The sequence below is a fragment of the Eretmochelys imbricata genome, chromosome 2, assembly GCF_965152235.1.
Source record: "Eretmochelys imbricata isolate rEreImb1 chromosome 2, rEreImb1.hap1, whole genome shotgun sequence".
In the NCBI taxonomy this organism is placed as follows: Eukaryota; Metazoa; Chordata; order Testudines; family Cheloniidae; genus Eretmochelys; species Eretmochelys imbricata.
The window spans coordinates 33531683-33559555 of NC_135573.1; the positions used below are offsets into that span (position 1 = coordinate 33531683).

At 39.0% G+C, this 27873-nt stretch overlaps 1 protein-coding gene across 1 annotated transcript in view; it reads left to right on the forward strand.

Annotated features, from left to right (window-relative positions):
* Positions 1 to 27873, forward strand: part of ANGPT1 (angiopoietin 1) — a 203668-nt gene that overhangs the window by 104234 nt on the left and 71561 nt on the right. Inside the window, exons 3-4 of the mRNA XM_077808861.1 lie at positions 2315 to 2436; positions 17206 to 17438. Of these exons, the coding sequence (XP_077664987.1) occupies positions 2315 to 2436; positions 17206 to 17438 (355 nt within the window). The remainder of the gene's footprint in view (positions 1 to 2314; positions 2437 to 17205; positions 17439 to 27873) is intronic.

Below are 27873 nucleotides of genomic sequence, written 5' to 3' on the forward strand. Positions count from 1 at the left end.
CGAACTGCAACAATACTAGTCTAGATTTTGACTTTGGACTACATGGTCTGCAGGGGAACAATGGGGTGTAGAAATGCTTCCTTATGCCTCTGCATGCGCTACCTAGACTTTGGGTCTGCTCAGGGTGCAGTGGGTGCTATGTGCCCATTTACTCCCTCCTGACGCAGATGGGTGGGAAAGGGCAGGGAGTAGTGGAGCCTTGGCTCTGCCCCACTTAGAATAATAGAATCTTAGAAATATAGGGCTGGAAGACACCTTGTGAGGGCAATAAGTCCAGCCCCCTGCTCAGAGGCAGGACCAAGTAAACATATCCCATCCCTGACTGGTGTTTGTCCAACCTGTTCTTAAAAACCTCCAATGAGGGGGGATTCCACAACCTCCCTTGGAAGCTGTTCCACAGTTTAGCTACCCTTATAGTTAGATTTTTTTCATAATATCTAACCTAACTCTCCCTTGCTGTTGATTAAGCCCATGACTTCTTGTCCTACCTTCACTTCTCCATGGCGTACCTCCCAACTAAGGCAGAAAAGGCATCTCAGAATGGGTCTTAAAATTTTCAAATAAATGGAGACATTATTAGACTGAGTCTTCTGCTTTGTGCTTTCTCACGTAAGGTAGATTCTATGGGGAAGCATTGCCATAGAATCACATGATGATATTGACAATTACCCATCTAAAAATCTTTTTTATAGTGTTATTGTGCACTTTTAAATTGACACTGCATTCATTTCAGTGCTTGCATTTCAGCAGTGGTCTTCCCTCTCTTATATGTATTCTTGTAGATAACATGCTTTAGAACCTGGTGGGATGGAAGTTGCCACATCAATGTAAGAAATTATTACTGTCATTCTGACTGAATATTTCCTTTTTCATTTAATTTCTGAGCTGCAAAAATATACTTGAGTTGCTAGAATCTGTTACTTTCCATTTAAAAATGTCATTGCCATTTCAATTATACCCATTAGGGCCTGAATCTGTAAATTGTTCCATGAGGGCAGATCCTTGACCCTGCACAGAGCCCCAGTGAAATCAAAGACAATTGCATGGAACAACTTGCAGGATCAGGGCCTCTATTATTTACACAATCTGTGTAACGATGCAGTGGAATTGACATAAGCCGAATTGACTTTTTGGCCCAAGGGCCACATCTAGACATGGAAATTGTATGGTGGGCCATGAATGCTCACAAAATTGGGGTTGGGGTGTGGGAGGGAGTGAGGTCTCCAGCTGGGGGTGAGGGCTCTGGGGTGGGGCTGTGCATGAGAGGTTTGGGGTGCAGGAGAGGGATCAGGGCTGGGGCAAGGGATTGGGATGCGGGGTGGTGGGATGAGGGCTCTGGCTGGGGGTATGGGCTCTGAGGGGGTGGGGCCAGGGATGAGGGGTTTGGGGTATAGGAGGGTGCTCCAGGCTGGGACCAAGGGATTCGGAGGCTGGGAGGGGGATCAGGACTGGGGGAGGGGGTTGGAGTGTGAGAGGGGGTCAGGGGTGCAGGCTCTGGGTGGTGCTTACCTCAAGCAGCTCCCAGAAGCAGCAGCATGTTCCCCTCTGGCTCCTACACGGAGGCGCGGTCATGCAGCTCTGCACGTGCCCCATCTGCAGGAGCCGCCCCTACAGCTCCCATTGGCTGCGATTCCCAGCCAATGGGACCTGCGGGGGTGGCACTTGGAGCGGGGGCAGCGTGTAGAGCCCCCTGGCTGCCCCTATGCATAGGAGTCAGAGAGGGGACATGCTGCTGCTTCTGGGAGCTGCGCGGAGCGGGGCAAACCCCAGATCCCACTTCCCGGCGGGAGCTCAAGAGCCAAATTAAAACATCTCATGGTACAGAAGTGGCCCGCGGGTCGTAGTTTGTCCACCCTGACGTATGCAGATACTGAGTGCATGCCAACATTGCAAAAAGAGAAATCTTGAGGGAATTCTGTCATAGAAGCTCTAGTTACAAAACATCATATGCAACAGTTTGGCCTGTGTTCAAATGCTGTCCAAGTACTCTTATGATCTATTTATGTGTTGTATATCTTTAATCTGAGGTTTTGTATACAGTTTCCCTCCTTTTAATGGCATATTATTATTCTGCAACAAATATGGGGCCAGCACTTCAGCCTGTGTTTACCAGCACAGCTCCACTGACTTCAATTTACACCAGGTCAGGATCTGGCCCCATGTTTAAAACATATTTTAAAACATGAACTGACCATTTCAATTAGACATCATGCAAGCTGACATAAAGTAGAATAAACATGTAACTCATTGTTCAAGTCTTCAGAATGGTAATACTAGAACATTGCAAGTTTTAACGCTTTTATTTATCCTTAAGGTACTAAATCAAACATCCCGTCTTGAAATTCAGCTGCTGGAAAATTCATTATCTACTTACAAGCTGGAAAAACAACTTCTGCAGCAGACACATGAAATACTGAAAATTCATGAGAAAAACAGGTGAGAGAAAATTATTAACCCCTTAAATGCTTTCTCTGTTTACCACAAATACTTTCCAATTCTACTCCTTTAAACCGCTGGGGCAAATGGTTGTTCTGAGCCTTGAATAAACAAAAACATGTAGATGGAAAGTCTAAGTAAAATCTAGATTGACAGATACTGGGAAGCATAAGGAAATATCAGCAAATCAGCAAAACCAATTCTATATGGTACTAAGGTGTGGTAGTCCCTTAAGTTTTCAGACAATTAAATATACATAACTGGGTGAAAAGGCATAAGGAAAAGAGAAGTCTTCCGAAGTACATTTATAATATTGAAGTGGAAGAACTACCATGTTATGGGCTAAATTTTTCTCTTCAATCCTTAGTGTTGCACTCCAATTTAGTTAGTACCTGTTCTGTATGCAGAACTCCTACTTATAGCAATGGGACACTAGATATGTAATGACTGAAGGATGTACATTGGAGATCTGACTGTAGTCCAGAAGCTGAGGAGAATTTTGCCCCCTCTTTAACACTATAGAGCAATAAGGAGACAGTAGCTAGTCCTCTAAATTTGGGTGTGAAAGAAATAATATAACTTTGGGGTTACATGCAAGAAGCACTCCACGTCATAGCAGCCATCTGGGTTCATGGAGTCAAAAATGAACTAAGGTTTGTTCAGGGATGCACAGTAGGGTTATAGTTTATTATGTGTCTGGCACCAGAGGCATGAGTGACATTTCACAGAAAAATAAAATAAAAGGTTCCTGCCCTGAAGAGCCTAAAATCTAAATTGACAACAAGAAGGAGTTTTTAAAGTATGTCAGGAACAAAAGGAATCTTAACAATGGTACTGGTCCATTACTAGATGGAAATGGTAGAATTGTCCATAATAATGCAGAAAAAAGTAGACGTGTTCAATAAATAGTTCTATTATCTATTTTTGGGAAAAAGAGATGATGATGATGGTGATGATTAAATACTTGACCATTTCAATAGTAGCTAAGGATGGTTTTAAATAATAGCTATTAAACTTAGAAATTTTTAAATCAGCAGATAACTTGCACCCAAGAGTTTTTAAAAAGTTGGTTGAGGAGCTCTCTGGACTATTAATGTTGATTTTCGATAAGTCTTGAACACCAGAGAAGTTCCAGACGACTGGAAGAAATCTAATGTTATGCCAATATTTTAAAAGGGTAAGTCGGATGACCAGGGTAACTTATAGGCCCATCAGCCTGACATCAACCTTGGACAAAATAATGGAACAGCTGATATGGGACTCAATTAATAAAGTATTAAAAGAGGTCATATAATTAATGTCAATCAATATGGGTTTATGGGAATTAGATTTTATCAAACTAATTTGATATCATTTTTGGATAAGATTACAAGATTGATTGAAAACACTGATGTAGTATACTTAGACCTCTGTAAGGCATTTTTCTTGGTATTGCATTATATTTTAATTGTAAAACAAGAACAATGCAAAATAAATATGTCACACATTAAATAAATTAAAAATTGGCTAACTGATAGATCTCAAAATGTAACAGTATATAGGGAATAATCATTGAATGGATGTTTCTAGTTGGGTCACGCATCGATCAGTTCTTGGCACAACACTGTTTAACATTTTTATCGATGACTGGGCAGAAAACATAAATTTGTTACTGATATCGGTTGTGGATGACACAAGGATTGGGGGAAGCGGTAAATAATGAGGAGGAAATGTCACTGAAACAGACTGATCTGGTATGATAGGTAAGCTGGGCATAATCAAACAATATGTGTTTTGATGCAGCCAAATGTCAGGGTGTACATTTAGGAGCAAAGAATGCAGGCATACTTACTGGATGGGAGACTCTCTCTGGGAAAAAGTGACTCTGAAAAGGACTTGGCTGTCCTCAGAAATAATCAGCTGAATATGAGCGCCCAGTGAGATGCTGTGGTCAAAAGAGCTGAGCAATCCTTGTATAAATAAACAGAGGAATATTCACTAGCAGTGTGGAGGTTCTTATATCTCTGTATTTGACACTGGTGCAATCATTGTTGAAATACTGTGTCCGTTTTTGGTGTCCACAATTCAAGAAGGATGCTGAAAACTGGAGTAGAGATACAACGATGATTAAAGGATTGGAAAAATTCCTTATACTGAGACACTCCAGTAGCTCAATTTCTTTAGTTTATCTTAAGGGGTGACTTGATCACAGTCTGCAAGTACCTACAAGGGGAACAGAAATGAGGGCTCTTTAATCTAACAGACAAAGGTATAATAAGATCCAATGGCTGAAAGCTGAAGCTAGACAAATTCAGATTAGAAATACGGTGCACATTTTTAACAGTGAGGAGTATTAACCATTGGGACAATTTACCAAAGGTTGTGGTGGATTCTGTGTTACTGAAAATCCTTAAATCAAGATTGGATGTTTTTCTAGTAGATATGCTGAAGTTCAACCACAATGATTGGACTTGAAGCAGGCTTAATTCAGGGAAGTCCTATGATCTGTGTTATACATGAGTTCAGATTAGATTATCACAATGGTCCCTTCCAGCCTTAAAATCTATGAATCTACAAAATTAGATGGATCACATAATGAGCAATGGCAACAAACTATTGGAAGATAGAAGGAGAGGAAACTGATGATGGTGGAGAAAGGAAAAGATGCCCCTGAGAGTGCATTATTATAAAGAAATGATTGCTAATTTTGATGCCTTTGCAGAAATGGTCAAATAATTCATTGTCAATAGTATTTGTTGTGAATGTTGGCAATTTATCAAATCTAATAATTATTTGTGCATACATTTTTGATAGAGAAGAAGTTGAATTGAATTGAGCATTGACTAAATGAGTTTCATAGATTTATAAAATTGGAAATATGTATGTTTTAATTTCACTTTTAATTGACTGAACAAATAATTGTATTGCCATTATCTGCTTAGCTGCAAGTATTTATTTAGAATGTGCAAGGGACAGTCATTTATGTGATGTCTTGTGTATTTAATGTTCTTTCTTTATTTATGTATCTTAACAATGTGTCAGGGTGCAAGGCATGTGTGGCAGTAAATAAACTTGACTTGACTTGACCTTTGGGTGGCTACACTGACATTCATGATGAAATAGTCTGTGACATGATGAAATAGTCTGAGTTTGTATATGGAAATAAAGAATGTGTTGAAAAGCAACATTTAAATTGTATTGTCTCCCTTTAGAAACATTGCTGTATGGGGCAAACAGAAAAATAGGAAGGAATGTGGTCTAGTGATTAAAGCGGGGACCTGGAGTGAGGACTTCTGGGTTCTGTCACCGACTCTTTTAGTAGCTGAAAGGAAGGATGGTGTTGTGGTTCATAGATTCTAAAGCCAGAAGGGCCACTGTGCTCATTCAGTCCGGCCTTCTGTATAACAGAAGCCATAGAACTGCCCTGAATTAATTCCTGTTTGAACTATGGCAGATCTTTTAGAAAAACATCCAATCTTGATTTAAAAATTGCCAGGGACAGAGAGTCCACCGTGACACTGACTAAATTGTTCCAATAGTTAATTACTTTCACTGTTAAAAATGTGCACCCTATTTCCAGTCTGAATGTGTCTAGCTTCAACTTCCAGTCTGCTAGAGTGAGGAGTCCATTATTAAATTTCTGTTCCTTACGTAGGTACTTACAGACTCTGATCAAGTCACCTTTTAACCTTCTCTTTGTTATCCTAAACAGATTGAGTTCCTTGAGTCTATCACTATAAAGCATGTTTTCCAGTCCTCTAATCATTCTCATGGCTCTATGTAGTTAAGGCCCTGGATTGGGACTCAGGAGATCTGGGTTTAATTTCTAGTTCTGTCACTTGTGTGACTCTGGACAAGTCATTTAGGTCCCGATCCTGCAATCACTTATGCACAAGTTTCTATTTCAGTACATGACTAGTCCCACTTAATTTTTCTGTGCCTCCATTCCCCATCAATAAAATGGGTATAATACTACTTTTTCGAATAATGTCCCAGTGGGTGCTCCATTTCAGGTACGTATATGCCCCGTACACCTTTGATCAGGAATTTTCAGTGGCCGTGCCCATTTGCTCTGCACATATACCCTTGGTACCCTCATTCCCCTTAGCAATGGAACATAGATCAGCACAAACAAACCTCCTTCAGTTCTTTCTTGACCACCTTGGCCTGAAACAGAGTATATTATGGTGCCCATTTCTAGATTTCTCCATGCATAGCTTACTTCTACTGTTTGTTTTGGTTTTAGTCTACTATGGTTCTAGTTTTATTTTTAATATTCTTCATTTTATTTTTTCAAGGGTTTTTTATTTAGTTAGACAACCCTGTTACTCCTCCCATCCCCATCTTACCATTTGTGTGACAGGTCCACCTCTCAGGAGTTGTTTCCCCAGAATATGCCTGGGACCTTTGGATTCAACTGCTGCTTCCCTTCTCAGGAACCTATCCTGGTCTGTGACAACCTATTCTTGTTGCATCCATTGTTTGGGAGATATGCACATCCCATCTAAGTGCAAAATCTGTTCAGCGTTCAAGAGTAGATCCAGAAAAAGTCTATTGGTACCGGAAAGTTCTAGGCCATTAAACCATTCCATTCTCTGGTACTTCCTTTCTCACCAGTATTGTCAAAAAGGGACAGACAATCAATGCCACCACTGTCTGCTTCCCCCTAGGACTAGGCTGAGGACATCTCTTTGACTCTCATATTTCAGTACAGGGATCACCTTGTTATCAGCCTACAGCCATCTCTTCAGACATTTTTTCTGAGAGACTTCTAGACCCAGACAGACTCATGATCTTGATTATCTGTCCTGGTATGAGCAACACTGGTTGCCCCTCCCGTTCCTTATGGACCCCTCAGTGGCCATACTGGGGCCCATAGGGTGCTTATTGTCAACAGTTTTGTAGAGCTCCCAACTACATATGGGGTCACCACAGGAAACAGTCTCCTGCTAGACCTATTCATCAACAATCTCAAACCAAGATGAGTCTTTCAAGGGACAAGAGGTGAGAGCTGATAAAGAAGTAACACCACAAACTCATATCTCCTTATACTTACCAGATGAGACTGTGATGCCCCCTTCCCTCAGTTGTTGTGCAGATGATTTTTATACAATTTCAGGAGCTTATGAAAAGGATCACCAAATCACTTCAGATCCTTTTAGAGAAGGTTCAAGAAGAGTGGCCATATATATGAACAAAGCCGTGCTTGAACCTGCCAAAGCTATCTGGCAAACCCCAGCCACCATACTCCCAGCATGTAAAAGAGACAACCAAAAGCTCTTATGTTCCAGCTAACTACTCTGGTGGAGGGTGTGTAAATAAAAATTCAAACTATTTGGTTGCTGATGCCATCAACAAGTGTGGCAGGCAACATCATTCTAAAGCAACATCATGATAAAGATGAAATGTCTAGATCTCTTTGGTTGTAAACCCTACTCACGCCATGAGTTCAAGATTGCTGTCATGGGATCCCAGGCTCAGTATTGTCAAACAGCTCTGAATCAACCCTTGGCTTGATTCATCTCACTTCTTACCTAGCATTACAACTTCCAATTATTCCCTACTTGTTAAATCAGGACTCAGGTAGGGTTCTCTACCCTGATGTGAACATTCTGCAGCTCAGAGGTTTTTTTCCTAATGGTCCTCTGGGACAGAAGTTTTCTGTTCCACAGAAGTGCCACAGGTTTTGTTAAACAGCAGAAAGGACTCCACCATGAAGACTTATCTGCAAAAATGGAAGAGATTTTGGCATTGATGTATACAACAACAACAAGTCTTTCCTGTCTGTTCTTCCCTCTGAGCTAATGTAGATTACCTGTTGAATTTGAAGAAGCCTAGATTTCCTCTAAATTCCATTAAGGTTCATTTAGAGGTTATCATAATCTTCCATTCTCCGTGGAGGAGTTTTCAGCATTTGCCCACTCCAAGACTTCCAGGTTCATTAAAGGGTTGATTAACCTTTTCCCACAAAACAGAAAACCCACCACAATGTGGGATTTAAATTTGGTCCACAATTGTTTCATGAAACCAAACTTTGAGCCACTAGAAAAGTGCTCCTATCTACACTTGCTTATGAAGATGGCCTTTTTAGTGCCTGTAACCTCTGCCCAATGAATTGAAGAACCAGGGCCATTAGTGGCACATTCCCCGCTTTACAGGTTTCTACAAGTGGAAAGATTTCCTTTAGCCACATCCCAAGTTTTAACCTAAAATATCCTCAGAATTCCATATCAGTCAGGTCATCTTTCTTCCCTAACCCACATCAAAACAAGGAGGAAGCCACCCTCCATAACTGAGATGTTAGAAGAGCATTAGCCTTCTATTTGGACAGAACCAAACCAATTAGAAAGTCTCTCAGACTGTTGCTTTTGTGGACAGAACTAAAGGATCCACAATTTTCATCCAAAGACTATCAAAGTGGGATTTGGGATGCATCTTCTCTTGCTATGAGACTGTTAAAGTTCAGCACCCTCCTACAATAATAGCCTATTCTACTAGATGTCAGTCTACATTCATGGCACTGTTAAAAGACATACCAATTGCAGAAATTTGCAGAGGTGCCACTTGGGCTTCCGTTCACATCTTCCCAAACACTATGTTTTAGTGCACGCTTCTAAGGCAGATGCTGCTTTTGATACTGCAGTTCTGTTGTCACTCTTAGATCTGGCTTCAAAGCTCCCATCTCTTTCAGAGAGTACTGCTCATGAATCACTTGAAGTGGAGCTCCTATAGGGGCCTTGCATAAAAAAAGGGCATAAAAAAGGAGAGTGTGACAGTCTTTACTCCTATGTTCACCCTTTTTACAAGCCTATGATACTTTTTGTATAAAGTATGCCTTGTGAGGTATCATTTGAAAACTCAGAATCTGCTGAACATTATTGTCCTGGTAAAATATGTGTGGTAACATTGTATAGAAAGTTGTAAAATTCTGCTGTATAAGATATGTTCCAAGTCTGGAGAACAGCTTCAGACCAGTTCCCTAGAGACAAAAAGCTAGCCAACACCTCAGCCAGATGTCAACAAAATCAAATGGACTATCCCTTGGTTAAGTGGCCATTCTTTGGCAGGAAGAAGGATGTGAGCAAGAAATTTACATATTGGCAAAGAAAACAGCTGCAGTTTCCCATCTCTCAGACAACCTGTCTCCTGAACCCCAGCTGAAGATGATCTTCAAAGGGAAAAGAGAACTATGAGAAATGGGAAGAGAGGCCCCAAAATACTCCTACCTTTCTCTCTGCTCACAACAGCCACAATACATGAAAGGCAAAGAGACAGTCTTGGTTGAAAGGATTCCAACCAGCGAGACTGCAAAAGCATGTGGTGAGAGAGACATTTCACTTTGAATTCACTTAGCTTGTTAAATTACATGTTAGTTGTGTTTTACCTTTTATTTTCTTTGTCACCAATTCGGACTTTTATGCCTCATTACCTGTAATCACTTAAAATCTATCTTTTTTTAGTTAATAAACTTGTTTAATTGTTTTATCTAAACCAGTGTGTTTGAATTCAAATGTTTGGGAACCTCCATTTGAGATATCAGGGTTTGTGCATATCTTCTTTTATTAATGAAATGACAGACTTTCAATGAGCTTGTATTATCCAAAAGAAAAGAGCTGTGTACTGCAAGATTTACATTTCTGGTGACAAGTCTGTGACTTGGAATTTTCTGTTGTCACTCTGCAATATAATTCAGCAGTGTCTGACTAGAGCATTCATATAATTCAGCTGGGAGTAATTTACATGCTAGAGGCTGTTTGCGGAGCAGATCAGGAGTGGTTGCTCTCACAGCAAAGCAGTGTAAAAGGCTGGAGAACTGAGGGGAAACAGCTGTTCAGCAGTCCAGATTATACCCTGGGTAATGTTACAAAGAGTTTACTTACCTTGTACAGTAACTGGAATTTTTTCAAGATGTTTGTCCCTATGTGTGCTCCGCTACTAGCCCTCCTTCCCTTCTGCCTCGGAGTCGTGGGTCATGGGACTTTGCAGTAGATAAGGAAATGAGGAAAGTTCATCCATGCTGCTCTATATACCCTTGGTATACACATATACCATAATAGCACATTAGCAAACCAAATGGGCACTGAAACAAAAAATCTCTGATCAAAGGTGCATGGAGTGAATGCGTGTCTGAAGTGGATAGGGTTGCCAACCCTCCTGGATTGCCCTGGAGTCTCCAGGAATTAAAGATGAATGTTTAATTAAAGATTATGTCATGTAATGAAAACTCCAGAAATACGTCCAACCAAAATTGGCAACCATAGAAGTGGAGTACCTATAGGGATAAATATCTCCAAGAACTCCAGTCACTATACAAAGTAACCTCTCCTTTCTTTATCTATCTTGTCTTTTTAGATTCTAAGCTCTTTTGAACAGGGAGAGTCTCTTACTATGTACATATACAGCACCCACTGCAATTTGTTCCACAATCATATAGTACATATTGGATGATCTTGTGAAATGTAATAACTGAAGGCTCATCTACATGGTGAGTTAGTACACAGCAAGCTAGGGTGTGAACCTATAGCAAAGCACTATACTCACTATACTCACGCACTAACTCATTGTATAGACAAGTCCTTAATATTGTGGTTTCCCAATAACTGTAAATATAAATGATTGTTTATGTCAGTGCAACTTATTCTTCCACAAGACATTTTAAAATAATGTGTTACATTTTGAGAATGTTCCTTGCTTTCAGTGCTTTCACTTTAAACCTTTTTTGAGGGGGATGCAGGGTTACTGATGCCCATAATTGATTGCCTGCTATCTCATTTAGTATGCAACTGCCGGAGGAAAAAGGAGAATCAGAGAAATGAGTATAGACATAGCAGACTTGCCAATCTAGGCATTACACAGGAATAGGTAAACCAAGTGAAGTTTGTTTAAGCAGACAAATGTTTAAGCAGACAAGAGTTAGCAGATTCAGCACAAGAACAGTCAGACCATATACAAGGAAGATTATGATAATTTCTCCAGGAATACTTTTATTGGACACTACCTCCACTCTTGTGTGCCAGAAGTAATGAGAAACACAGTGCCACTGGGTGGAGTTTTAGACACACATTTTGGTTTCAGTGAAGAGCTTGATTTTTCTACTCCATTATACGAGCTTTATTTCCTATTCCTTACTGTAATTCCATTGACTTCAACAGATGAAATGAAGTAGAGAATGAGGCCCCAGCATTTTACTGGATTTAAAGAAATATGGGAATATAGGTAATACCACACCAGATCAGTGCTCCATTTACTTCACTGGCAATGTCCAGTGCTTGATACTAGACAGGAAGTTTCAAGAAAACTTGTAGTGGACAACTATAGAATAACCTGTCCCACAGGGGAAATTTCTCTCTAACCTCTCACAGCTAGAAAAATACAGCCGGAGAATAAGGATTTAAATCCCATTTTTCTCTCTCTCTCTCTCTCTCTCCTCTGTATATGGATGTGATTATATATTTGGCCAGACTTTTCTTAGTACAATGATAATACTTGTCTTTACCTGTTGAATAGATCAAAGGCAAAGTAAATCACACTGTCTATGGTTAAAATGTCCAGACTTTTTAAAGATTACTTTTAATGCAAGCGGTTAAGATAACTTTTGATGCAAGAGATTCCCCTCTCCCTGACCTAATTCATACCCTCTTCCCAAGCACATCTAAACTGAGGCATCTCAAAATATAAGTAAAAATCCCCTTTAAGATGCTATGGTCTGGATTGGATTAGTAAAAACACTGTGTACCTTGCAATGCAGTTTGCTTAAATAAAGCTTTCCATCTTCCCAGGAGGGTTTCAAGAGTGCTGTCTCCATGTTCTACTTCATCACCTTTCAAAATGACATTGGCCCTCACTGGAAGTCTGTGTGTTGGCTTTGGTACTGGCCTGCTAACCTCTCTAGAATTATCAGGAAGGTTTATGAATAATGTTATACATGATGCAGTCATGCTGAGCTATCCTGCTGGCTTACATCCTGATAAATGTAACACATCATTTGTATGGTAGAAAATAGATTACTGGCTACACTAATACCAACAGAATAGACAATATACAGAAGTATGCTTAAAATGTAAGGCAAATTGAAGTTGGCTTTTTTCTGCATTGTACCTAACAACTCTAAAGAGTCCCTGTCAACATGGTCAGGCCCAATATGTAACCTACAATAACAATAATATCCTTTTCTTTATACTATTATTCTGATACCAGAAAGACTATTTGAGCTCCTAGCTGAAGGCTGCAACATGTAAAAAAATCAGCTTGCTCACAGGGTAACCTTACAGTGAGCAGTGGTTTATTTTTATCAGTGTTGTGCCCTAGCTGTACTTCCCGACTATTCCATTCTAATGAGTAGACAGGGTTTAAAAATGTACAGGGAAGTCATATTCTCTGTCTACTCGCACACAAAAAAAGGAGCAGAGAGTCATTCAAGTCACAGCTATGGCATTTTGATTGAAAGCATTATCAAGGAATAGTACCGCATAATTACTGCAGTAGACAATTATAGATCATTTGGATGGTAAAGTCCATTAGAACAAAGACTATATATCCCCTTTTTGTCTTGCAGAGCACAAGGCCTTTACTTAACCAATAATAAATCATTGATATTGGTTTCATTTTAACCACAATATTTTTGTTAGTGCCCCTTTAAAATACAGCAATGATTGAAAACTTGGTAAACTCTTTGTTCACAGACCTTCCATGAGGGTAACCTGTTAATGGTGAATGAACTTTTGAAGGTTTGTGGAGTTAGGCTGGATCTGATAAACCTCCAAACTTATCTGAATTTCTTTGAAATTGTTTGGTCTCAACACCAGGCTAAAAAAACCCCAAACAGGATTTTTGTGAGCAATTTCTAGAACTTCCTTGCTGTAAAATCATGGGTGAAACTCTGGCCCCACTGGAGTGAAAGGTCATGACAGCAACCTTTCTCATGCTATTTAGGTAATTCTGTCCTTTCAGACCAGTCAGTGCAGAAGCCTCCAGTCTAAATAAAGTTTTGAGTTTTGCTCAGTTTTGAGAGATGGTTCTCCCTGGTTCTTAACAAAACTGAACCAAATTCTGTGGGCTTATATCATTGGTGAATGTGTCACAGGGAGTTCACCTGTCCTCAGAGCATATTCTTGTCCTTCATATCTTTGAGGCCTTTATATCTAGGGAAAAAAACATTGTAGACATACAGGTCACTACATACACATTCCTTAACAATTTACTAGTTTTGCAGTATATAATACTATTTTCATCTACATAGCAAAGCATAAAGTAACCAGGCACTATGTCACCCCATCTTTGCACCACATGTTGTTGACACTATCCTCATAAATATAAAGATGTGTTATTGCTAAAGCAATAAAACATCTGCAGGCTGCCTCTCTGCATAGACTCCAAACAGGGAAGCTCTATGCATTGTCATCTTATTCTTCCTTGCCTGACATGGGCAATGTTACTATAAATAAGACACAGTGAACTGTCATCGCCATGGATTCATTTACTGTTATGTTAAGAAACGTATGATGTAAAACAAACAATGCAGCAATCCATGTTGTGGCAGTCAACCCTTCTTTTCTGTGAAAACATTAAGACATAGACACAGATGTAAAATGTTTTATGGTTAGAACTAAATTCTGTCCTATACTGCCTGGGTGGCCTGATGGGAATTTAGAGAGCATCTAGTCTTCCCTTACCCTTCAGCCGCCCAGAAAAATTCCAACCTAGCAACCTTGAGAATGCTACCAGCTACTCCCCTGTCCCGCACAGCATGGCCCTAACAGACATGTGTTCCAGACAGGGTGCATGATTCTCGTTTTCAAACTAGTTACATTATTACAAATTATAACATAATATACCATAAAAGTTGAAATGAGAAAGTCAAAATGAAACATTTCGGCCATATTGCAATGAACCATTTTGATAATTTCTCATAAAGATTTTGATGGAATTTACAAGTTCCTGCCAAATGTTAAGTTTTGTTGCATCATCATTTTCTGACAGAAAACTGTTCAGTCTTAAAATTTTTGATGAGCCCTGGCTAGAAGAGACCTTTAAAATCATCTAGTCAGTACATAACATGAGGCATAGAATATCACCAAGTGATTCCTGAATAAGTTGTAGCTGAGCTAGAGCACCCATCTTTTAGACCTACATTCAGTGTTGTTTAACTTGTAGTGATGGAGAATTAACCACATCCTTTGGCAATGTATTAAAATAGTTTACTACCTTCACAGTTAAAAATGTGCACATTGTTTTCATTTTGAATATTTCTAGCTTCAACTTCCAATATACTGTATCTTTTTATATATTTGTCAATGAGATTAAAGAGCCTTGAGTATCAGTCAACTTCTCCCTTCCAGCTGGGGGCAAGGATGATGCCAAGAAAGTGGTACTCTGCTTATGTAGCTCTGCCTGGCTTTCACAGAAAAGGATGGGACAAGCTTGCACAATATATTTCCTTGAGTGTCCTGTTAAGTGCAAAATTCATAACGTCTGGGGAAAAGAGATTTGCTATTGGATTTACTCAGGGGTTTGTTTTGTTTTAGCTTTAAGCTTTATATTACTCTAGTGTGTACAGCAAATCCAGGGTCTGAGTTTAATCTTTACACTGTTATCATTTGTAACAACTCACATTAAGACCCCATGATATTTAATAGAAACAACTCCATAAGGATTTTATTACATTTCTCCGTTAGCTTAAATGACCTGAAATAAAATAGGCATTTTGCCACTCATCTATTACCCAGCAGTAAAAACCAAGGTGCGGAGAAAGAGAAAATAAATAAAATCTAGGATTAACTTGGATAGGAAGTGGCCTATTGGTAAGTTTGAGATCAATGGTTGGGTTCATGATATGAGAAACACCTCCTTTGGCATATACAGTAGAATCACTGATCAGAAGTTCAGCAGTTGGGAGGTTTTCATTTCTTTATCTAATATTAATAAAAACCTTGATTTGCTGAACTCCTACAATAATGCCGAAGTATCGGCACTGACAAGATTATAGGATGGTAGTTACATATATCCTAGCTGTCCTGTTGCATCCACAACTCCTTTTGATCTTTATAAAATGAACATGGGGCGGGGGGAAGAGGAAGGAGTACAAGGAGGGGGAAAGTGTTTGCATACATTTATTCTAAAATTAGCCATAACATTTGATGAAAGCAAGTCAGTTATTTTTCTACAGTTGTACTCAAGATTTTCCTGGCTGAGGAGATATAAACGATGAGAATTCAGAAGGCCTCTGAGTTACCGTATGAGTCATCATCTTCATTTTTTTGTTGTGCAAGAAAAGTTCCTTATGAGGGATTTTGACAAAATAGGGATCCCACATTAAGAATCCGACTTCCTGATTTACCTTTTGGGAAAAGAAACTCCTTTGCGATATGGAAGTGGGTACCGCTCACCTGTGCAAATTTTCCTTTCCCATCTTCACAAGCCACTTAAAATCTCCCAAGACCCTACAAGTTGAGAATCACGATTATGACATGAGACAACATTTTATTAAAATTATACAAAAGTTTATACAAAGTACTGAATTGATTATTGGGTTATTTTTAACTAAAGTTGTCCTATAATGCATTACATTCTAATGATCTGGAAGTTATTTGCACTGGATTGATTATTCCAAGGTTATATAAGATGTCTATATCTTGTTAGCATGCCTAGACACAAACCAGTTAAACTATCTCTTTTTCAGTACATTTTCAGGATCATTTTCTTCACTACAAAGGTGTGTAAATTTGTCAGCTGTAACTCTAATTTTCCATTTAATTATTATAAGAGACAGTGTCTTTCATATCAGACAGACTGCAGGCTATGTTTCTTTGTTTCTCTCAATATTTTAGCATATCAAGTCTCATGTGAAGCAATTAGAAGAGTTCACAGGAGTCTTTGAAAGGAAAACATAAGACAATGGCACAAGGGAACAAAGTTACAGTTTTAGGCACTGGTCCTAACAAGGCGTGCATTAGTCTTTGTAGGATCAAGGCCTTAGATTGCAATTTAGGAGCCTCCTGCTCTGCAAATGTAATGCACTGCTAATAAGCCAAAGCTTATGGGAGGATTCCATATGAGACCATATGATAAAAATAGATGCAAGTAGTCTGGGGATTGTTCTGTGTTTCTCTTATATTCTTTCAAAGATGCTTTCTTGAATCCATTAGACTATTGTTTAGATTTTTTTAGTATTGGCTCCATATCCCTTGGCTGGTTCCCCATTGTTCCCAAGTTTTTACCTTCTTGTGCTCACAGCTCTACACAATTCTGCTCCAGCCTACCCCACTGAGCCCATCTCTTATCACATTGCCACATCCACTCCACCAACAACTTCCATGCCCTGTTCATCTTTTCTCCCTCTCCAACTCCAAAGTTGACTCTACAACTTTTTTGCACATGCAAAAAATATAGTTGGAACTGCATGCCTTATTTGGATGCTTAACTATCTGCCCAAAGTGGATAACTACATGTACAAATTTCCAGCTAGGTACATAACCGACCTCTTGTGCATGCAGTTCCCTAAGGTGGATGTACAAATTAGGAATGCAATCACGTGTACTTTTGCACCTGTAACATACTTTGCACTGTTTAGAAAGCGAGATCCTAGATGCCAATCATGTTTAGATGCTAGATGGAATATACCAACCCCTTGGCTAACGTTTTAAAGTGAAGTTATGGCTATGAGTTTATCGCCTTTTTTAAACATGAGTAATTCATGTGCTGAACTCTGCATACAACCAAATGATAAAATCAGCACCAGCTTCTGTACCAATGTATATTAATACTAATTAATGTCTGTTTTTTTTTTTAAAGCTTACTTGAGCATAAAATATTAGAAATGGAAGAAAGGCATAAAGAAGAGTTGGATACTTTGAAGGAGGAAAAAGAGAACCTTCAAGGCTTAGTCTCACGCCAAAGTTACATAATCCAGGAGCTAGAGAAGCAGTTAAACAAGGCAACTAACAACAACAGTGTCCTGCAGAAACAACAGCTGGAACTGATGGACACAGTTCACAGTCTGGTCAATCTTTGCTCCAAAGAAGGAGGTAAGAGAGTAACATCTCTAAAAGTCTCAGAAATTTCTTACTAGAGCAGTGGTTCCCAAACTTGTTCCGCCACCTGTGCAGGGAAAGCCCTTGGCGGGCTGGGCCGGTTTGTTTACTTGCCATGTCCGCAGGTTCGGTTGATCACGGCTCCCAGTGGCCACGGTTCGCTGCTCCAGGCCAATGAGAGCTGCTGGAAGCAGCGGCCAGTATGTCCCTCGGCCCGCAGGCAGGTAAACAAACTGGCCCGGTCCGCCAGGGGCTTTCCCTGCACAAGCGGCGGAATAAGTTTGGGAACCATGGCACTAGAGTGACACATTGGTGAGGGGAGGGTCAAATTTACTTGTATAGGTCAAAAAAGAAAAGAGTCTCTGACATTCTGAGGTAATCAAGGACAAAGTAGCTTAGGAGAACATTTGAACATGGATAGTTCTTGAGATATTGCTGAGAGTGAACCTGATGCCAACAAGTATGTTTGACTTTTTGGTTGAAGCTCTTGTGCCAAATCTTCAGTTGATGTAAATTGGCTCCACTGAGTGATACCAAATTATAGCCCCGGAGGATCTGACTCCTTATGACTTGTTGTTTTTCAGATATTTTCTGAATATTACGTTTCTCCTTATTTTTCTATTTTTTTTATTATTTCTTTGTTTCCAGTTGCACCCGTAGTGTGGTAAGTACTGAACAAACATGGAAGATGGAATAAGTGCTGCCTTGAAGACATTACAATCCAAACCCAGGCAGACAAAAATGGCAGAGGCAATGGGTAGACTATATGGCCAGTCATCAGGGTTATCATTGGTTACATCTTAATAAAGCATTTTAAAATGTATTATTATTAGATGTCTAGCTCTTGAGGGGCAATCTCTAGTTGCTTAACATGCTTGCAATTATTAGTCAACACATTCCTGTAGTATCACGAAAAAATTCTTCTTCCGGAATGATTTTAATTCTCAGACCTTTAATTCTCAGGCCCTGCAGACCAACTCAGGAGAGGCATTCCATGCATCAAATGTAGCATGGAAGAAAACATAGAGTTGTTGTAGGAGAAAAGGACAAACAGTTTGTCAAAGGGTGGCATCATGAGGTAAGGAGGTGGCGGCAGAGTGTGAAAAGGGCTCAGAAGAAGATAGGCTAAGCAGAGTCTTGCAGCACAAGGACAAGAGTTGCTGAGGAGGAGGAGATGGATTCAAAGAGAAATTCCAGTGAGAATTCAAGGGGAAGATGACATGATCAGAACAATGAGTAAGGGAGATGATCTTTGTCTATGTGTTCTATATGGACTGTTGAGGAGATATTGTGGATGTCAGGGAGGTCAAAGCGGAGGTTGAAATTAAAGATATGTGATTTGGCTAGGAAGAGGTCATCAAAAACCTTGTCAAGAAAATCCAGGAGCAAGTTGGAGGAGAGGCACACAAGGCAAAGGCAGCAAATGGCACATTCAGAGAGTTTAGAGATGAAGGGAAGAAAGAAGATGGGCCAATAGCTGAACAGGCAAGTGAGGCTGAGGGATGACATTCTAGAGAGAAAGTCCAGAGCATATGTGACTTGTGATTATATAACTGATTCCTGTACCAGTGCAAGTATATGCATAGAGATGTGCAGGTAAAAAAAAACTGGCACCTGCATCATTGTAGTCTGATAGAACTAAGAGTCAAAAAGATCTAATAGATGATCCAATCTAGTTTGTTCCCTTGAGAACATTCCCATGCCCCTTGTGATGCTTGTATCTGAATAGTTCCAGCGACTAGGATTCCATCTTCTTCCCTTGGAAGATTTTTTTCACATTCCGATCCTATTGATGGCATGCTTTTTTCTCATGTCCATTCTAAATCTTCCCTTTCTCTGTTGCTTTGACTTATTCCATGCTAAACAGTTCTTCAGCACCTTAAATTAAATAAAATCTTTTTTAAACAGTATGCTCTCATACCAATAGTTCAGCATTGTGAAGCAATTCAAATCCTCTAATGTATTTTATGGTCTTCTGGCAAGGAAATCTGGCAGAGTTTTGCTCAGCCTGTTTTAACAGCGCTCAGGAGCATTTTGAAATTAATATCAATGTGAGAGAGATATTATTTTCATACAGAGATGAACTGCAAGCTGTTGTAAAGACTGAAAACAGATTTTCTAGCCATCTTGAATTAGATTCAAACAAAATATTTTTCCTCTTAATTATGGAGATTTCAGACATCAATTGGTTCTTATAAAGACTTTGAACCAGGATTTTCAAAAAAATCAGAACTTAGGCTACTGGGTCCATATATAGGTACCTGGATAAGTGAATTTTCAGAAGTGCTCAGCACCAAACAACTCCCATTGAATTCAATGAAAGCTACTATGTGCTCAGTGCTTTTGAAACTCAAGCTATTTACATGTCTAAATGTAGACTTGGTAGCCTAAGTTTAGACACCTCCATCTCATTCCCCATATCTCTTTGTATTTAGTAGCTGACTCAGATTCATGCTTGGATACTATGTTGATTGGCATATTGTAAATACCTAGATCAGTTTACATAGAGATAGAGCACTTTCACAGAAATACCTGTTTGCTATATATTTAAATCTATATGACTTACAAGTTTAGGAAATAAATTGTTTCTCAGAATTAAAAAAAGCCACAGAAAAGCTTTTGTTAAAATAACAACATTAACATAGAACACCACACCATTTTAAAGAAATCTTGGACACATACGCTGATTTTTAAAAAATTATTACCAGCATCAATTTGTGAAAATAATTATTATACATACTGAAGCCTGTGTCAAGTACAAGGTATGCATGCTGGCAAAAACAATTGGAACTACTGTAATTTAGCCATAACTACTCAGGGAAAATATGTAAAGTACCCTTTAATTAGTTAAACACAAATATCTGCTATCTGTGTACTAGCATTCAAAACATAGAGTTAGGGTAAGATTTTTTGAGTGATAGATAATAACAATTAAAATATTATTTATAAATTAATGGTATGCCCATATCTTTTATACTGTGCTCAGTTCTGGTTATCTGATCTCATAAAAGATATTGAAGAAATGGAAATGCTCCAGAATAGGGCAATGAAAATTATTAGAGACATGGAAAGACTTCTATTTGAGGAGAGAGTATAAATATAAGACTATTTTGTCAAAAGTGAGAGGAATACGTTGACATGATATAGGTATATAAAATAATGAATGGTAGAAAGAAGAGCAATTGGACACTCCCTTCTTACCTCTTATTATAAAACACAAACACAGGAGTATCTAATCAAATGAAAAGGCAGTTTTTTTCACTGATAAAAGAAAATAATTAACCTCTGGAACTCATTGCCACTTGATATTATTGAAACAAAGAGCTCAGTCGGATTTTAAAATGATTAGACAGTTATGTGAATAACAACAATATCTACACTCAAATTAGGTAGGGTGAGAATTGACAAGGGATATAAATCTTCAAACTTCAGGACAAGAATTAACTAACTATCCATTCTTGGGACTGGGTTGAAATTTACCCAATGGACATGTTATTCCATAAACGATTATAGGCAGATCACACTTTCCTCTGAACAGAGCCAGCCTTCATAGTCCCAAAAAGTTTCAGTCACAGAATCCCTTTAATTTGACAGACCTAAGAATGCAAAAGACAATCTCAGCTTTCATTTAAAAAGAATAGTTTCTAGTCTTTTGCCTTATAATAATAGTATTGTAAATGTGAATTGATGTGAACCTATTCCCACTGGAGGGCCAGTGCTGTCCATACTGATGCTGATGGTGCTAGGACCACTGCAAATTCACCCCAGCCATCTGAGTCAGCAACTCTGCTGAGCAGCTAGCATAAACTCTGCACACGGGGGGGGTGGGGGGGAGGGGAGTAGTTTAATATTTTCAGAGGCAGCATGCCTATTTGATTAAACAAGGCACCGAGGGCCAGATTTTCAAAGTGCCCACATATCGGTGCCCAAAGATGCAATATGTGCCTAATGAGATTTTCAAAAGTGTCTAACTTCTTTGGGTGCTTTTGAAAATCCCACTAGGTACCTATCTGCTTCTCTAGATGCCAAAATACCTTTGAAAATACGGCCCTAAGAGAATAAGCTCTGATACTGCCTGCCTGTTTGGCTTTTGTCAAGGTCAGATGACATGAGCCAGGTTAGATGACATGGTGATAACAATTCTTACAGTTGGTCTACAGCAGTATTTTCACTATTGCTAGGCCAAGGGAAGGAATTTCTGAAAGTTCTCAGTGTATAAAGGCAAATGAGAGAATGGGAGTAAAGGTCACACAGCCAATCACACAGCCAAGTAGAGGTGAACCTAAGTTGCAAAATTTGGATCTAGATCTGAATTTCAAATTCCCCAAATACCTGGGGTGTTTACATCTCCGGGTTTGGTACAGACTACATTTCAGACCGGGGCCACCTGTAAAATTTCCAACCAATTCTCAGTCTGGATTCCAAAACCAACCACTCAGTGTTGCCAGTGTGATCAATTCTATGGCTTTAGTTTATGCTGATCTGTAAAAATATATTCTCCACTAGATCAGAAAACCTATGGATAGGACAAATATACATAATATCACAGGGCCCCAGACATCTCGAGTTTGTCCATATTTATTGCTAACAGAGTTGTCATATAGTTTGTTTAAACTTTTTTTTTTTTTTTTTTAATGTGGCAGTGGGGAATTTTGGCACCAACTCATTTCTAAAATAACAGGTCTTTCAAAAACTAGCCTTCCTGTTAAAAGACTGGTGTGCATTATGGAATTTTAAGGGAACTTGTTTAGGATTAAATCATTTTCAAATCCAATCATAGATAAGGGCCAAAGGCTTCCCTCCCATCCACAATGCAGAGAGGAGCAAAGGAACAGGAAAGTAGGGCCAAAGGCCTCCAAATTTACTGGTGACAAAGATGCATCCCCACGACTGCAGAAGCCCCTTCCGCATGCAGAGATGGGGAGGATTTGGAGCAGTGGTTGTACATGACATGGTTTGAGGATCTGGTGGATTTCCGATGAAATTCATACATGAATGCCAGCAAGATCAGCTTCAATGGAGGTATTGCCCATATGGAGAGGGGAAGCCAGTGACTGACTAGTAGATTGTAGAATTTGTCCCAACAGAAAGCAATAGAAAATCCTGCCTAGCAAAAAATACCCTATTATTGTATTGTGCCTATAATATTAAATTTACTTTGCATATTATAAACAAATTTAAATAATATGATAGGTGGCCTACCCCTTTCCCCTCCCCCACTTAAAAGGGAGTCTAAAAAACCCCAAAGGACTGTTTGGGTTCTTTATCAATGTGGTTATTCATTTTTCCTGTTGTTATTTTTTCTTTTGTGTGTCAGACTACATAATAACATAGTTGTTAAAATGTTAGGTCTAATGCTGTGTGTTTCAGAGGACTAATGCAATAGGAAAGAAAGTTTGTTCACTGATGTCTGGTTTTGTGGCCTCCTAACGAGAGAAATGAGGCATTAGCTTCCTCTTGAATGCTGACAAGAAGTTTGGCTTAAGTCTCAAAACAATACACACATATGCTAGGAATTTACCTCCCTAGAAGTATCTACTGAGTTCACAAACTAAATCATTCAGTGAGTGGGTGAGATATTTAGGTTTCTGAAAATCACAAGTCTCCTGGGTTATGAGTAGTTTTCATATCTTACCAAATTATGCAAGAAAATGAAGTAGGGGCAAATCTTTGTTTTAACAGGATACATGTTAAAAAAGACAAATTATTTATGTATTCAAACCCCTAATCGGTAAATAGTTATTCTTTTTTCTCTGCCTTCAGTAGCTGTGATGTAACTTTAGTGTAAGCTTAAGACTGTGGGAAATGAACTGAAACTTCAAGGAAGTGACCTAAAGGTTACCACAGACACAGGGCCAAAGTTTTGGCTGGCATAACTCCATTGACATCAGTAGAGTTACACCAACAGAGATGTTGGCCCAGTTTTCTATGGGACTTCAAAAAGAACATAGATAACATGAGCCAGTGGTATAGAAAGATCCCAATCAGAAGAGTTAGTTGGATTTAGGTGACCCAAGAGGTTATTTTCAATCCTAGTATCAAAGCTATGTTTATAAAGGCAAATTTGGTATAGTAAATTGATGCCAGTGTCTCTGGAATAGAATTAACTGAGAGTTATTGTGGTTAATATGGTCAGAATGGAAAAGGAAATAGATTGAATGACATAGACAGGAACATTTGTATTCTTCTGAAACCCCTTTTTAAAATGACGATAGATTTAATTACTTTCTTCTCTGGCTCGTACAATTTCCCTAGTTATTTGTTTCCTCTCATTAAGCTGTTGACTCCACTGCCCAGCCCACCCTTAATACCACTGAGCCAAAAGTTTTTTGTTTGTTTCGTTTTGTTTTGTGGCACAGCTGGAGCTTTGCCAGCTAGACAGGGACCTGTAGCACAGCGTGCATCCAGAGACATCATTCTTTTTTGGAAGAAACAGATACATTTCTTTCCTGCTTCACTGACATCTACAAGATTATATTATATTTGATTGCAGCTATGAGGTACATTAGCAGTGCTGGAAACAAATTGACGTAAATGTTATTGCTAATAATAAATAACACTTTGCAATTATTAATAAAACTTGGCACTCTTCATCCATAAATATAAAAACACCTTATAAAAATGATAAGTTTAATTACTTTTCCCCATCTCATTCTTTTTTTGTATACAGATTGGGAAAGAACAGAGAAATTAAGTGACTTGCCAAAGTCACACAGTGGCTCAGTGCCAGAGCTAGGAACAGTACCCATGTCTTCTGACTTCATTTCCTGTGTCCAAGCCATTCTGCCTGCCACATTAGCTCTTTTATCTTTAAACCTGACATTGATTCCCCACAGTTAGAAGCAAATTACTTTTGGATGCTGAGTGTGTGTGTGTAAGGAGCATAAAAGGTGCCCTCTGCTCTACTTTCATAGAGTCATAAAAGCGTAGGAAGGGACCTCAAAAGGCCATTGTCTAACCCATTCTTAAAAAGCTCTAATGACGGAGAGTCCACTCTTTTAGGGGTTTGTAATCTATAGATAACTGGTTATACTGTTAAAAAAAATAGTCAATGGATGTTAAAAGGGTCAAAGAAGCAACACCTGAAGCATTAACATTTTTAAAAACTACATTTCCCAAAGAGAAAATGTGTGTGTTGGAATCTGATGCTTGCAAAAATAAAAGTAGCCCTTGGTTAAAAAAAGAGAAATAAAAATATCACCTTCTGAATAAGTTTTAATGAGTTTTTCACATAGAATTCCCAAAGCTTGTAGTATTCCGAGTCTGAAAGCTGTGCAAAAATGTAGGCCTAGATATCACAATGAGAGCCATTCATATTCAGGTAGACTCCTCTGCCTGTGTGCAGCCCCACTGACTTGGATGAGTTCCATGGGGATGTAGGGGTCAGCCCGCACAAAGTGTATTACATGATCACACAGTCTGGGTCAGGACTGCATAGGTGCAATTTAGCTATGTACAGCACTGTGGGCACCATCAGCACTTCTGTGTGTAAAAAGAAAAGGAGGACTTGTGGCACCTTAGAGACTAACCAATTTATTTGAGCATGAGCTTTCTGTGTGTGTGTTTCCTAGTTATCTGGTATCGGATGACAGAGGACTGCTGTTTCTTTTTTGATTTATTGTATTGGTATTTGTAAGAGCTGCCTAGAGGGCTCTGATAAGTACCTTTTGTTTCGTATGTTAAAAAAACCAATATAAATGATGATTAATAATAGCTACAAATAAAAACTTCACAGCCTCTCAGGCACAAGCAAATTTTCTTCCCAAATTATGACCTATATAACAAATATAACAAAGCAGAGTAGTTAAGTATCGCGATCTGTTCAGACTGCAGGTTAGTCAAGAACAGTAATTAAATAAAGCAGCTAAAATGTACAGTATCTAGTATTTCTGTCAGCGTCTCACTTGACAAGCCAGGATTCAGCTGTTGTACCTGTGCTAACTTGCATATGGTGACAGCTAGTGGTCAATATCTATTAGTGTTGGAGCAGAAATGGCTTAATAGTTTTATCTTTTCCTCATTTCAGTTAACTGCTCATTCTGAAATCAATTGCCCATCCAGTCTCAGAGAACATAACAACCAATCTGTCTCAGATCTGTCTTGTGAAAACAGTATTATTCACTCATGCTGAAGACATTACATGGAATATTAACATACATGAAACAACTAACAACATTGACAATGTCACTCATTGCCTTGTTAATGAAACATTACTTTGTGTAAATATCATGGTTCAGTCAGAAAAATTAAATGAACATGAGGGTGTCTGTGTGGAAAAAATTTAAATGAATTAAAGAAATAGGGACACAAGATATTAAACAAAGACTGTGCCTTTATCTCTCTTGTAGCAGCTTGTAAAAGTATCCTTCCATTTTCAGTTCTCGGTGAATGACTGATTACTCACAAATTTGCTGTCTCAGGCAGAAACTTACAGAATTATATTGCAGCTGGATAATTAAGTGTCTTTATATCTTTGTAACTGGACCATAAGGCATTCTATTTAAAGTCTTTAATGAGGACCACTTCAGGATATTCCTAAGTGATCTCTTTCAAATGCACTGCGAATTTAAGTATTATTGTTTTTAGCAGTCATCAAGGCTAAATGTATTGGAAAACAAACTTGATAACTGTTGACAATTTATTAGGTAGCAAATAATTATGGTCCAAAGAGGGTGAAAGCTGAGTGTGTTAAAATAGTTTTACAAGACCAAGTCAATTTCTGCGAAGAAAGAAGGGGCATATTGTTATATATGGTATAGCTGATAGGTGGTTGGACAGCTGAGTGTTCTTTTTATGGCCTTGTTTGTTTTTCTCACTTCAGTGGTGGTGGTGGTGGTGGGGGGGTAATGAATGTGGTTTTCTCTTCAGCTGCTAAAACTCTTTTATAAATGTTCATTTCAAGAAAGTAGTCGGTGAAACCTTTCTTTCTTTTAGAGTAACAGCCATGTTAGTCTGTATTCACAAAAAGAAAAGAAATGGCCCAACTTGATGATCACTTTAGATAAGCTATTACCAGCAGGACAGTGGGGTGGGAGGAGGTATTGTTTCATATTCTCTGTGTGTATATAAAGTCTGCTGCAGTTTCCACGGTATGCATCCGATGAAGTGAGCTGTAGCTCACGAAAGCTCATGCTCAAATAAATTGGTTAGTCTCTAAGGTGCCACAAGTACTCCTTTTCTTTCTTTCTTTCTTTCTTTCTTTCTTTCTTTCTTTCTTTCTTTCTTTCTTTCTTTCTTTCTTTCTTTCTTTCTTTTAAATGAATATGGATCTTAAATTCTGAGATGTGAGGAACATGCTCAACTCCTACTGAAACCAGTATTGAACTGAATACTTAGCTGGAGGAGATCAGCATAGCTCCTTTGACTTTCATGGCGCTAGGCCAATTTCCACCAGCTGAGAATCAGACCAATGTGTTCAGCACCTATCACAATTAGGCCATGGATTTTTTTTATAGCATATAATATCTTAACTCCTTGTGTGCTCTGAATGATTAAATTTAGGGCCAAATCTTGCAGTCCTATTCTTTCGAAGCTCTCACTGATTCAGCAGCTGCTTGTATCTGACTAAGTATTATAGAATTTGGCCCTAAATTCACACTGTGTTCTACTTTCCCCCAAATTTTAAATACCTGTCTCACTTCAAGGCCAAATCCTGCAGTTTTAACTCAAGATGCACTCTGACAAAACTTCCATTGACTTTGTCAGGCTGTCTGGAATGGCTCATGACCCAGGAGTTCCAATCTCAGGGCATACTGTTAAGAAACATGACACAAACCCCAAATTGGTTGTGTGTTCTACAATTAGATTTGACCAACCAAGTATCAAGTGTGAACTCCTCAAGCACTATAAAAGCCTTAACATGGAGTCACAGACAGCCCCCTTGAGTGCCCTGATCTACCTTGCCACCTAGGCAATCTTGCCTTTGTACCAAAAATCACAATAATATTCAGGTTACTCCCAGTCACAATCATTCCCCCCAGGTCGAGTGCATCCTAGGTCTTTCACCAAAGGCAGGGCTTGTAACCAATCCTACAATAAAGGTGTATTAACTAGGAAAAAGAAATGAGTGTTATTTACCAGGTGAAATCAGGTAAACATACACACAAATGAGAGAGAGCTTTAGGTTTCAAAAAGTAGTAGAAACTGCTGTAATGTGCAAACTCTCTATGTCTTCTAGGGCTAACCCAACCTAAACGGCCGGAGGAGAGACAGGAACTGTTTGGTTACATTGTCTAATGTCTAGCAATATATATGTAAACCCACAATCATTATCTACTAATGTGTCTCTAAAGGTTGAATCTGGGTCAATTAGCCTGCTAGTTGTGTGACCCTTTCTGGCCCTGCATCACAGACCTATTCACAGGGCTTGAGCCATGGGCTGTAGTACTTTATCTAGTCCAGTTTTAAACTCCTCATGTGATGGGGCTCC